At 36.5% G+C, this 14,838-nt stretch overlaps 1 protein-coding gene across 2 annotated transcripts in view; it reads right to left on the reverse strand.

The window, feature by feature from the left end:
• Positions 1 to 14,838, reverse strand: part of LDLRAD3 (low density lipoprotein receptor class A domain containing 3) — a 158,831-nt gene that overhangs the window by 88,796 nt on the left and 55,197 nt on the right. For both annotated transcript variants that reach the window (XM_081935180.1, XM_081935179.1), the window contains exon 2: positions 9,318 to 9,464. In XM_081935180.1, the coding sequence (XP_081791306.1) occupies positions 9,318 to 9,464 (147 nt within the window). The remainder of the gene's footprint in view (positions 1 to 9,317; positions 9,465 to 14,838) is intronic.

The following is a 14,838-nucleotide window of genomic DNA, read 5'->3' on the forward strand; positions in this document are numbered from 1 at the left end:
GGCAGAACACAATCACATGGCCATGGAGGTAAAAGTACAAGCAGAACTCCAAGGATCAGTTATAACCACTATTCATTCAGCATTGTTGTAACTTTGAACAGTCACTAAGTGAATAGTGGTAAGTCAAGGACTGCCTGTATTAACCAGCCTACAATACTCGATTCTTAAGAAGCAGGCCTGATCAGGAATTCCAAACTCATGGCCCATGGATCACCTAGAGCTCTCTAAGACATTTTCTGAAGTTTGCAACAATACCTTGTAGGTCCCAAGGCCAATGTTTGGGAAAGCCAAGTTACTGATTGTTACACAGACCTGTAGTCTGGGCTGTAGAAAATACTCCAGGAAGAGAAACTGACCAACAATGGCAATTACATAGTACATCTTGGCCTTACACAGATCTCCTGACAATCATTAAGAATTGGTCTTTATAGTTAGCATCTCAGCTTTTCTTACATAAGCAGCATTGTCCTTCAGGACTACATGTCCGCCAGTTCTTACAGTACATAACAGGTGTTGAGACAGAGGAGTATTAAGACCATTCCTTCATCCATGTGAAATTGCCCACCAGGAAGATGGTGGGCACCATCCCAAATAGAGAGGAAACATATTCTCCATATTTTGCTACTCACAAGAAACCGTTCTGATGCTTGAAAATTGTTCTCTTTAATCTCCCCTTAAACATTCCTAATAGGGTTTGGTTTCAAGATCCTTTGCCATCTAAGTAGCAAAGTTAGTTTAAACTTTGGTACTAAAAAAAAGTTTAAGAACAACCCATGATACATGGTTAATGTCTGTCTGTGTGTAGAGATGTGTTTTTTGTCGCTTGTAGATCCTTGGTTTTTCCCCCCTTTTGCTGTTTCTTGTTCTACTATGTTTTTAATGTTGCATGCTACTCAGAGTTGATATTGAGTTAGGTTACAAATTTGATAAATATTTTTGAACTCACTAGAGACTTTTATATCAATGTTGTGCAACCCTCAGGCTAATAAATGAATCCTCATGTGGTTCCCATGACAAAACCTTTGGGCTAGATAAAGAGCAGTTTCTATAAAAGTGCAATCAATTCTTTCAAACCTTATTCCTATCACATCCTGGCCTCCAGAAACATCTTAAAATTTTATACCATATACAAAATAAACTGCACATAAAGGTCATAATGAAATTTACTGCAGGAAACAAAGCTGTACTTAGCACCTTTTCTCATAAAATGGGAGGGAGGGACAGTGGGAGGGAGAGTCGTAAAAAAAGATGGGCCTGACATCAAGTAAACAGGAGAAATCCATATAAAATCTTCTCTACGTTTCCTCACTTTCCAGGAGGAACACTGGAAAAACTGGCTTTGACACAAGCTGCAATATTAACATTCATAAAAATGTATGTTAAATGGATACTTAGACATGAGGTTAAATACAACAGTCTATCTATTTCATGGTATTCCAAATGGATATTGTTCAAGGTGTTTAAACATAACTTGGGGCTAATTATTACTGTTTTACAACGTAAGCCGCTATTAGAAAACAAAAGGTTAGAAAAGCATCCAAGATCTTCATTAAATCAAACCAAACAATTATTTTTCTGTGGCTAATTTTATATGCTTAAAACATCATACTTGAGAATGTAGAAGTTGAATTTTAATACCATGACCAAATTTTCATCTAGCTTTATATGTGCAAAAGGTGATGGGATTTGTTTTTGCATTTACTGTTGATCTTATCCTGACAATGTTGTGCATCTAATTAGCACCATGAATACGATAATCTTCTGCATGTACTGTAAGTAGCACACTATAATAAAATCTACTGCACCAAATTTCTAAGAAAACAAAACCTGTTCTAGATGGATGCAATACCAATGGAAGATGTGAATGCTGTTGCCTGTTAGGTGGTCTTTAAATCAAAAAGGTGAAGGCATTATGCCACAAATCAAGAGAAAACCTTGAAAGTTGTTAGCAAAAAAAGAGTACCTTCAACAAAGAGCTGCTACACCACATTACTTTATTATCACAGCAGGATGACAAGACAACATGCACTTTACTTTAAGACAATGTTTTTTCTCCCTATACTGAAGACCTGGAAAATGTGTGCAAGACTTAAAAAATAAAGCAGTTTTAAAGTTCTAAATGTAAAGCAACAGAAATACAGAATTTTGCTGAGTTACAGAAATGAACAAAGATGAGTTATAATGGTGTTCTTTGATAAATGGCAAAGACTCTAGCTTTGTGGTAGAATATATGCAGAGGTGGTATTCAGCAGGTTCTGACCAGTTCTGAAGAACCGGTAGCAGAAATTTTGAGGAGTTTGGAGAACTGGTAAATACCACTTCTGACTGGCCCCGCCCCCATGTATTCTCTGCGTCCCGAGTTGCAGGGAGGAAATGGGGATTTTGCAGTAACCTTCTCCTAGAGTGGGATGGGAATGGAGATTTTACAGTATCCTTCACCTGGAGTGGGGTGGGAATAGAGATTTTACAGGATCTCTCCCCTGCCATGCCCACCAAGCCAAGTCATGCTACACCACCAAGCCACACCCACCGAACCAGTAGTAAAAAAATTTGAATCCCACTGAATATATGCTTTGTCAATAGTGGATCCCGTATTCAATCCAAATATTGTGTTTTGGCTTATTGCCCTTTGCATTGCTTTCCCAAAGAGCAGACTCTTCTCCTCTGAGAATTATGTAGCATTGTGCTAAATTATTATTACAATTTCCATCCTGACTTCCTACACCATTCTCTTCACATATCAGAGTCTACAGTTTCATTCCAATAATTCTTTAGAATATCAAAAAGGGTTTCTGATATCAGTTCAATTTATTAGGTAACTGAATGGGAATAGTAGACAGTAAATTATTTCCTTCTAATCATTTGAATCTGTATCCTTCCTTTCATATTTCTATCCCACTCAGCTAAAATTTTAACTGGATGCTATTTTATCATTCTTTTTTTTCAAAATGCAGTGATGACGGGAAAGAGAGCAAGCAATGTTTTAGTAATTGGGTTGTGATAAACAAGAATACAATAACTAGGGTTGAAAAATTGCCCTAAGAAAGGCAAGACATACTCTTGTCAAAAATCTCATTTCCCTACTGCTGTACAGCGAGTCTTAATGCATGAATAGCTGCTCACAAACTTAATTTCTTTTTCATCCCTCAGTTTTCAACATAGTAAAAATACACTGGGGAATATGGCTAGGAACAGCTATACATATCTACCGTAGTACAATTAATATGTACTTTTTCATTTCTCATATAAATTTGGGAATCGGAAAAAATTATTGTGAGAAAATCTTGACGTTGATACAATAGTCAAATATTTGATTTATTACATTAACATCTGTGATACTCAAACACTTATATACACTATATTGCCAAAATTATTCGCTCACCTGCCTTTACTCGCATATGAACTTACTGTAAGTGATATCCCATTCCTAATCTATTGGGTTCAATATGACGTCGGTCCACCCTTTGCAGTTATAACAGCTTCAACTCTTCTGGGATGGCTGTCCACAAGGTTTAGGAGTGTGTTTATGGGAATTTGTGATCATTCTTCTAGAAGCGCATTTGTGAGGTCACACACTGATGTTGGACGGGCTTATGCAGCCTACCACTTCGTTGCTGAGTTGCTGTCGTTCCCAAACACTTCCACATTCTTATAATACAGCTGACAGTTGACTGTGGAATATTTAGGAGCGAGGAAATTTCATGACTGGATTTGTTGCACAGGTGGCATCCTATCACAGTTCCATGCTGGAATTCACTGAGCTCCTGAGAGCGACCCATTCTTTCACAAATGTTTGTAAAAACACTCTGCATGTCTAGGTACTTGATTTTATACACCTGTGGCCATGGAAGTGATTGGAACACCTGATTCTGATTATTTTGATCGGTGAGTAAATACTTTTGGCAATATAGTGTAGTTAGTACTTTTCTATTATTCTGATTTTTCCATTAACAGATACAATTAGACTTTCGGTTCTGAAGGTAAGCAGACTAATGGTTAAGTTTACTGCAGTGAGAAGAACAGTGTGTGTATTTTTAGATTTTATGTTGAATCTGAACCTGGCTACATGGACTATTGGATTTATATAGCATTTAAGTAAAAGGTAGAATCATATGCTCCTCAGTGACATTGGCTTGTTCCAGATTTTGGGGGATCTATACATTCACAATAACTGTTATCAACAAAAAAAGATATAGATTTTTTATGTATACTGAGAGCATATGCACCAATGACAAATTCCTTGTGTGTCCAATCACAATTGGCCAATAAAGAATTCTATTCTATTCTATTCCACAAATTCATCACGTCCTGGCTATATATCTTTAGGACTGGACCTAGTGGACTGGTGAAATTCCAGTGGATTGGTGAAATTGGACTGGTGAAATTCTCACATGACTTCATTAATGTGGTTAATACTCCCTCTCTGGTGCCTTGTGCTTTTTTATAATAATGATTGATTTATATGAGGGTGAAGGTTAGTTCTTTAAGATTGTGGGTTGGTTTCCGAACATTTCGTTACCAGACTATGTAACTATGTCAAGGCTCTAACTTGACACACTCACTCCTGAAGCCCTTATAAACAGAACACTGACACTGATATTCCCTAAACTCAGTGTCAGTGTTCTGTTTATAAGGGCTTCAAGAGTGAGTGTGTCAAGTTAGAGCCTTGACATGGCTCAGGTTTATTCCATCAACAGACACATTGACCAACCTATGAACCCCTCAGAATCTAAATCAACCACCCAGCAAACCAGAGACAGCATCAACCTTTAACCAACCCATGCAACTCCCCACCACCAGTTCATCTCCCAATGATGTTGACCTGATATAAGCTCCCTATCACAAGACCCATCACAAGATACTAACTGATGATTCACATCATAAGACCCATCATAAGATCTTCAATTGACACACCCACACCTGAAGCCCTAATAAACAGAAGAACACTGACACTTACATCCCTTAAACTCCACTGAAGATGTTACCTAGCCTGGTAACGAAATGTTCGGAAACCAACCCACAATGTCAAAGAATGAAACTTCACCCTCATCCTACACCTGAGCTACAGGTATTTGCCACTATTGTAAACTGTTTTATATTTGTAGTAATGATTGTTTTATGTATTTATTGTTTTAGTTAATTTTTGAACACTGCCCAGAGTCATTTTTTTTGTGAGATGGGCACTCATATAAATGTAATAAATAAATATTTTTTTCAGGTTCCAATTTTAGATCTGTAATAAAGAAATGTGCAAATACTTCCAGGCTTATAATTTGCCATGAATAATGAAGCGTAAGACAATTAGATCATTTTGGCTGGACACTGGGTGTCACTGTTGATTTACAGACAAATTTCTGAATGTACATGGAACTAACAGAAAAGGCTCTTCCCACCTAACACCCCCCCCCCCACAAAGTGTGTGTGGGTGAATGTGTTGTGGGGAGGGATAATCAGATGTATTTGGTTATTTGGTGAAACTTTAAATTTGGCTGTTATCATATCAGGCAGTAAGCAAGGATGATATGCCATACTTTGAAAATATACCATCTGCTGCTTGTTAGTTGACAAAAGCATCAACCTATCAATTTTCTAAGTAGCTGTTGCTCGTTAGCCGACAAAAGCTACTTTCAATGCTCACATATTATTTGATTATTTTAGCCAGATGAAGATTACAGTTGATCAGGGCAGGGAATAAACAAAAACCCAAGAGCTCAAAGAGAAATTAAATATGGCAGCACAGTCAGAATCCAGCTCCCGGTGAAGTTAATGACAAAACTCACCTTCTAAACACTGTGTGATTTACAGCAGGGAGTCTGGAGAAAGAAACCACCTAGTGTTTCATACTTATTTATTAGCAAACATGATAAACTAAATGATGTATCACTATTTCTGAAGATATTCAACATTTTAAACAGAAATTGCTATCATCATCATCAATGATGATACCTAGCTTGATAACGAAACATCTTCAAGAAAACCACCAAACTCAGAGACCATCAAGGACCCCATGGAAAACTTATAGACTGGAATTTCCTGAATAAAATAATATGATTATGAATATTTATTGTAAATATTTGAAGGGCATGTAAATTATTTCATGGTTACCATTTGGATATTTCTCAAAACATCATGTTCAGAATACCATACATTAGAAAAGAATAACGACTAATGAGACTTAAACGTGATTTAATTAGGAATCCTTTTTCCAGATATAAAACCTTTTATAAGACTTCAACACTTATCAACGTGTTTAACAGATAGGTTAGAGTACAAATGAACGTTTAAATTTACTCAGAAGGATTTCACTTTTCATGAGTGAATTGAAAATAATGCTGCAGAGTTCTGTATTGTTTAAAGTCATGCTAAAATATCTAGTTGAAGAACAGGGCACAGAAATTTTACATTTATTTATTTATTTAATTGACTTATATGCCAGCTGAGTCATCAATTGACTCACAGCAGGTAAATATTTGTGCAGTCATATAAGCTACTTTTAAAATTAGATTTTCTAAATAAAGTAAGAAACAAAAAGGATCTTGCACACTGTATGTTTGATATTTTATACAATTAAGGAAATGTTATGTGAGAATGACCTTGAGGAACAACAAGAAGAGATGCTTCTTAGGAAGCAATTAGATAGGAGAGGGAGGAGCCCCTATTGCCTTAACAGTCAGAGGAAGAAACGTAAGAACCAGCTCAAATTGATCAGGCAAGTGGCGGCAGATTTATACCTTCAGATTTACAAGATTATGCTAATGTAGGGTTCAAAGCAAAGTTGTGTTTTCTGTCTGGTTTGCCTGGGAGAACTGGCAATTATGTAGTGCTGCATGCCAACATTATTTTGTAATACCGATGCATAGAAAAATATTCAAAGGAAGAGAATGTATATAGTTCAGGGTTGAACTCTGGAGTCCTTGGTTCTCTCTGAGCTTGTTTGCTCTGTTGTTTGCTTGCAGATGTTTCAGTACCCAGCTAGGTAATATCATCAGTCACACTTCAAACAAACCTCTTCTTATGACCACTCCACTGTATTCATCAATAGGAAATTGGGTGCATAGGTTTTGAGTTAGCATATGTGTTCTAGATATAACCTGGCCGAGTTAAATGAGAGATAAATAACTTTTTTTGGTCCAGGATTCATATTTTTTTCCTAAAGTTCCATCTTCTGAATGAATAAGTCCCTATTCCATTTTTTCTTCCAAAATAAGATACAGAGCTCTAGAGTTTAAACTATAAGTAAAATAGTGAATGAATGATTGAATGGAAGTGATTATACTGAATATATTGAATCTATTTTTACAGTGCAGTGTTAAGAGTAATTGGTGTCATTTATGATTGGAGGATACGGAACACAGCTGTGATGTTCAGGCGATATTTCTGAAATAGTATCTATGGACCTGGACCTTCTCTCTCTCTCTCTCTCTCTCTCTCTCTCTCTCTCTCTCTCTCTCTCTCTCTCTCCCTCCCTCCCTCCCTCCCTCCCTCCCTCCCTCTCTCTCTCGGAGAAGTGAGAGGGGCAGATAATAACCATATACAAAACTGGGCTTTCTTACCTGTGATACACAGATGTGAAATGCTCTTTTCCAATTGGAGACTACAACCAGAGTATTCATATTTAACAAATTTTCTGGGCATATAGGATCTTTTATTCAGTTCACTATATTCATTCTTTTGTGTCATGTTAACAGTGGACTTATTTTTTCCTTCACTTATTTGTTATAAACCTTTACAGTTCTTATTATTCATTCCATTTTCAAAGGTAAATTAAGTCACCCTTTTAATGGAGACAGATTTCATATAAAAAAGAAAAGTACAGTCTGCAGCCCGTCAGAGTAACTTGAACCAGAACCTATAAAGGCAGTATTTTATTTTTCCCCCTTTGTTTCTTTTACCTCCTCTGTCAATGTAGGCTAGCACAGGAAATGAATCACCTGTTCAAAGGTTCTTTTCCCTTTACTCTTGTTCAAATTTATTCAAGAATTTTGATATTGCTACTATGCAGAGATAAGGAAAGATGAAAAAAGAACAGGGTGATTACCTCTGCATGGGTGAAATAAAAATGACCTAGCCAAAATATTTCAATAATCTAATCCATCTTGTAAAGAAAAGAAAGAACATACAGGATGAACATCAGTTAAGCACCCCAAGATTTAAGCTGATTCCACTGAAGAAATTTATGAACTGGGGTTTTACAACTGTTTAAGATTTTATCAGCAGTTACAGTGTTTTCTCTCTCACCAGAATTTCTCTGGATTCCATTTTATTTTCAGTGACAAAATAATATCCTGAATGTAGTTTGTGACCACTGCCAAGCCACTGCTGAGTCATTCATAAACAAAACATAAATTCTCTTTGGAACACTTCATTAATTCTCTATTTGCATGAGGGTGATATCATGCAATAGAGGAAATAACAAAGTTATATGAAAACAGAAGTAAAAAGCCTCTTGTGTGGTATGTGTATGTACAAAATTTGCCTTTCTGTGTATTTATATATATGTATATATAGAGAGAGGCAAATTTTTATCATATGATTATGGGGATGCTGCAACAGTCATAAGTGTGAAAAACAGTCATAAGTGACTTTTTTCAGTGCCGTTGAAACGTCAAATGGTCACTGAATGAATGGTTGTAGGTTGAGGATTAAATGATGCTTGTATATAAACAGGATGCATTTATGGTCTGGGTAGGAAGGAGCAGAATTAGGCTAAACTCTAGCTTTTGGAATAACAGCTTTCTGATTCCAAAGTTGGTTCATCTATAGTTATGGAAGGGGTCGACCTCACCTATGCAGAACTAGTTAACAGTCTGGTGGTTCTCCTGGACTGGCATGAGCAACTGGTAAGACCATGCCTAGGTAGCCTATGCACAATTACATCTTATGCCTCAACTGAAACTTTACTGGAGATCATCTCTTTTGCCTACCTCATGACTGTACTGCCACAATTCACTCCCTTTGAAAACCATCTGGAAGCATAAACTGGTTCAGCATCTACTAGCCAGGGTAGAGGGATGGCTACATTTAGATTTGTCGGTGTAACATTGTTAGTCCAGAAGCTGCACTGATGTCGGTCAGCTTCCGATTTAATACAAAATGTTGCAAATCACCTTTAAAGTCCATCCTGGTCAACTCTAAGGCCTGCTCCAAATTGAATCTGTCCATACTACAACATTTGGGAGAATCCTTATTGAAGGTCTTGTTACTTCTCAGTGCTAAAGGATAACTTATCTGTCTCTCTTCCTATCAATCATCCATGAGATGCATTGAATTATATGCAACAGGTTTAAGCTTCACTATTCAAAGTTTAGTATACTCACGGCATTCCTTCTCATCACTTTCATCAAAGCAGTCTGGCAGCCCATCACACTGCCAGGCTCCCGGGATACAGCGTCCATTACTGCACATGAAGTTTCCAGGAATATTACATTCATTTGTGAAATTATTCCAAGGTAAGAGTTGGCTTTCTGCAACCCAGAAAAGATAAAATAAAAAGAAGAGGTCAGCAGAAATTATTTTTGCATCTGAACCAATGTTGCTGGGAGACAAAAACATATATATTTGAAAGGAAGGTGGAAAGAGAAGAAAATTAGCATTTAGATCTATTGATCTGTCCTTTCTTAAATCAATATTTTGAAGTTCCCATTTTTTCTATGCTTTACAGGAAGCTATTACATTCTATCATTCAAAAATTGTGTATCTCTGAATAATAACTTAACTTAACTTATTGGATTTCTAGACCGCCCCTCTCTCAAAAGAGACTCGGGGCGGTGTACAGTCATATTAAAATGGTTAGACAGTAAATATACATATTTTAAGTATACAATAAATAAATTAAACATAGGACTGGAGGAGGTAGTAGAAATTCCCTGTACAATTTAGTTAAGTTAAATTAAAAATTTTAGAAAATTTAAAAAGTTAAAAACATTAACCTTAAAAGCTATCCCAAATAAAATAGGAGGAAGAGTAGAACTATAAGTGGGCCAGGCCGGCTAGTCGGAACAGGTTAGTCTTAAGTTTTTGTCGGAAGGAGCGGAAGTCGGTAGTAGTTCTAATATCGGGGGGGGGAGGTCATTCCAGAGGGTTGGGCCCATCACAGAGAAGGCTCTACTCCTAGGTGCCGCCCGTTGGCATTGCTTGGTGGACGGCACCCGGAGGAGTCCCTCCCTGTGTGAGCGAATTGGTCGCAGGGATGTATGTGGCAGAATGCGATTCCGCAGGTAACTAGGCCCTGTGCCATGGAGCGCTTTGAAGATGGTAATCAGCACCTTGAAACGCACCCGAAAAACCACAGGCAGCCAGTGCAGCTCGCGCAGGAAAGGTGTTCCAACATGAGTTGGAAAAACTGGACACTTATTTAGATGCAACTAAGTCTTTGAAATTGAATAATATGCAAACTATTTGTCAGACCTGGAAGCCATTTTTTTTCTTTTTGGATTTCAGGCTTGCCATACTTTCTACTGTGGGAAAACGGGAGCGGGGATTATACAGAGTCTGGGTGATGTGTAGCCATAACAACATTCTTTCTCAGAAAGTCAAGGTTGCTTTGTCCCTGCCACCTGGACGGATCTAGATGGGAGGAATTTTTCTTCATGGCAATGAAGGATTGGACCATGTGATAGACTTGTGGGTGTTGGGCCAGGGTCTTGAACTTTCAACTGGGTGGGAAAACCTGAAAGCTTTCCAATTCGGGTTTCCCCAGATGTGCCAACATGACATTTCTAATAAAGTGGAGCTTTGAGGAAACTCAAGCCTTGGAGTTTTCTTTCATTGGTGGTGTTTCTTGGAACCCTGACACTATTTAATTTTGTTCAGTTTGTAGTTCAACACATTTGGCACACATTATAGCCATAGTTATAGACTTTTAATTCGCTGTTTCCTTAGAGCTCAACATTTAACAAATGAAATTGAGCCTTGGTTTAATGAAACAAGTCACTCAAAATAATAATATGTAGTTTCCAAATCAATTCAAGGTGAAATTCAGGGAGATTTCTTATATTAAGGTACAAATCTAGGTACTTTCTGAACCAGAATGGTTTTTAAAAAATCCCTTCTCTTTAAGCTCTGACACTTCCTAAAGATTATTTTCATCTTGGTTGCTGTAGAAAGAAGTTCATTTCCAGGGCAAAGAAAATAATTACCATGGGCACCTTGCCCATTGGATTGCATTTTAAAAGATTTTTATTAAATCAATATAATTCGCAGATTGCCAAATACAGTAAGTTATTTAACTGAACATAAACAAACAGAGCTGGCAGGCTGCAAAAAGCTACAGACATCTACTTTACAAATGCATCTGAGTCCTATTTTATCCTCATAGGATTCTTAGAAAATAAATGACTAATGCCTGAAACCCAACTCTTTTTAGTCACCATGAAGGCAAAAAAGAAAAAAAGAAAAATTGGTAGAAAGTACCATATCAGAGTAATAGAAATGGCAGACAACTTTGCCTTAGATAATTAAGTGCTTTAATAGCATGGAATCAGTCCAAAGACCTCATTTTGTTATACCACCCATTTGTGGTACAATTTGCTTTCTAAATTTCAAATATGTGATTAACCCAAAACATTACCTATCAATTATCTATCAGAGAGACTACTGAACATTGACTATCTCAAGTGTTAACTTTCTCTCATTCACATCAATATGATGAATTAAATTTCAGTGAATTTACTGAAGCTTGTAAACATTGTGCAGAAGTCACTATGATACTGACTGAGTACAGATCTCTTATCTGTCCACTGATTGATTCTGTGCCAGACATAATCACTCAGCCTGACCTACTTCTAAGACTGTTCTAAGAATGTACTGGGATAACCTTAAGTACACTGCACAGAGTCCCTTTAAAGGAAGTTGATATGCTAATATAATAAATAGATGATTTAATCAAACAGCGCAGGTTCTCCAAGAATCAAAAATATAACAAAGGCATATTATACATCCTATTTGCATTCACCTATCTTATGCACAATTGATATATTTGATAGAATATATCACAGAATATATATAACACACACATTCATTATAAATAAGTACAATGCTATGTATATATAAAATGTTCACACTTTGTTAATAATTTAGTTCACTGTCAGTCTTCACTCAGGCCCAGCAGTAAATCCTTATCTTCCCCAAACTAACAAGCCATAGGCATCCTTGAAAAAGGTAGAGAGGTAATGCAACACATACTGCAATGTCATGAAACAAACTCCACCTCTTATGTGCTTCTGTGGAGAGTCACTGTGAAGTTCTCACTGATTAAGACAGGTTTGTAGTTTCCCTCAAGGACAGAGTGTTGTCTATTTGTCAACTGCATGAAAAGCATTAAATAGACAGCTAAAAGGCTGCCTTGGGTTCTTGGGTTAATTGAGACACCTGTGAGCAAGCATATCTGCCTTCTAGTAAAGATGTTTATATGGGGTGACTTTATCAGGCAAAGGAATTTTGGTTGTTTGTGCTTTGTGTGTCCTTGTGCGCTGGAGGTGCTATACAGTATCAAGGATCAGAGTGATTGAAGTCACAGGATGAAAGCAGGGCAACAGAGCCAGAGAAAGGATGCCCAGAGGAAAGAAATATGGTTACTTTTGCTTGCAGAACAGGCAAAATTGGACAGGAAAATCTATTTTTTAGCAGACTGACTGGTGAAATGAAGCTACATTGGGGGCACAGCAAAGTGTGACCAAGATGTTTACTTTTCAGGACATTCAGAAAAAAATATAGATAATTTTTTTCTCTCTCTCTAGGCTAGAAACACAAAAGTGAAAATAAAGCAAAGCAGCCTTTGGAAGAGGTTAACCTAACCAAACAGTGATTAAATTTAACAACAGCATAGAAAAAAAGACTGAAACAGTTGAAGACCTGCAAGGAGCTTCTGTAGTTGATAGTACATTACATTACTTAAACTAGGACCACTTTATATAAGCACAGGTTATTTATTTTATTTGCACTGTAAACTTAAAAAAAATTACTTTACAAAAGAAGACTGCTTGAGGGCTTGGGAAAGTTCTTTTCCTTTCCCATCCTCTGAACAGGTACCAAGGGTGGACTTTGAATCATGATATCAGAATGCAAAGTTTCAGCATTTTGGCGTCATCATGGTAAGCCTGTGAAAGTTTACTCCCTTCATCCTAAAAGAGAATCTGCATTATTAAAAACAAGAAGGAAGATCTATTCAATGCAGGAAATCTGCCTATCAAACACAAGATTCAAATCCAACATATCTGTCAACTCCCTAATTTAAAATTCCATCACTCCCCCCCAACCCGGCAGTCTTTTAAAGCAATTGGCCTAGTGGCTAAGGTGCTGGCCTAGAAACCAGGAGGCTGTCAGTTCTAGTCTCACCTTAGACCTGAAAGTCAGCTGGATGTCTTTGGACCAGTCATTTTCTCTCAAACCCAACTCACTTTACTGGGTAGTTGTGGGAAGAAAATAAGAAGAGGAAAGAATATCAGATATGTTTGCTTTCTTGAGATGTTTATAAAATAATAAAAGAGGGATGCAAATCTAATAAATAAGTAAATAGACTTTTGGACATTATTTTCTCAATCTGGAAAATAGCAGGCTCAATATTAAAAGTATCCAAAACAATATTTAGTCCACCTGCCAGCTTCACCCCTTATAACCAAAATCTAAAGACATCTGTTGCAAACAAAAGAATAGCTATTGAAGATTCCCATAGGAGTTGCTAATCCCTTTGACTAATTCTAATCCTTCTGCCTGCCACCATTTACACTGATTTTTTATTATACCCAAATCTAAGAAGAGATAATTACAAAAGCTAGTCAACAAAAATCAATACAATTCAATTTGTTTGGAGAACAGAGGGATGCTTCAACTTTTATCCTAGCGTAAGTATGTAATGCTTTAAAATCTGTAATCCAAAGCTAATAAAAACACCATATTAATTTCTACAATTCTTTGTTTTAATAGCCACAGCAAAGGTCACCAAAATGATTGTTTCAAGATTAAATCATTCAGATGAAGAATGAGATAAAATTAACTGCATCTTACCTCCCTGCAGAACAGGAAGAACAATACTGTATCATCCAAAAGATGAATTAATTTATCAATGAATACATTTTTTTAATTATAGAAAGTTTATGCAAATGTATCAATTGTTAAGATGCCAAAAACATCTTATTTATGCTGCAAAAGATTAACATGGCTACCCTTCTACATAAAGAAATATAGTTGATAAAAATAAAATCTCCTTTGAATAGAGCTTGACATGTTCGTGTAATTTTCTTGTCAATACAGAAAATTGACTTTTATTACTAGAGCTTTCAGGTCCTTGGAATTTTTAGCTAACAGAGTAGTGCTTATTGGTATTTCTTCAATTTTAAAACCATTTTCTTTTGATCAACTTAGTGCTTTAACTATTACTTTAACTACAAGCTTTTGTTTGTTTATGGTATTTTCTACATAACTACGTAACAACCCACTTTACCCTGCAGTTCTATCAATTTAAGTACATTTGACACTATCAGCTTTGAAGAGAAATATATTTGCTTAAATTAAAACATTCCAATCATAGGGAAGGAATATGTTCATACTATAGAGTTCGTTTTTAGTAGAAGATACATAGCTGAAGAGCTAAATCATTGACTACAACTGTCTGCAACAGTTCACATCATTAGGCCTTCTGATTAAAAATGATTTCATTCTTTTTAGCAACAAGCTAGAATCATTCCAGAGATCAATGGATTTTTCCATAAAAGTAATAACTGTTTCCCAAAACTTCTTTCCAGAAACTGTGGGTCATATCTAAGTGATTTCCTATTATTTGAAAATGTTTTCTCCACCCTGAGTTTTCTTCCAAGATAAGTAACAACTTTAACACCTATA

The sequence above is a fragment of the Natrix helvetica genome, assembly GCF_964273705.1.
Source record: "Natrix helvetica genome assembly, chromosome: 1".
NCBI classification, from domain to species: Eukaryota; Metazoa; Chordata; class Lepidosauria; order Squamata; family Natricidae; genus Natrix; species Natrix helvetica.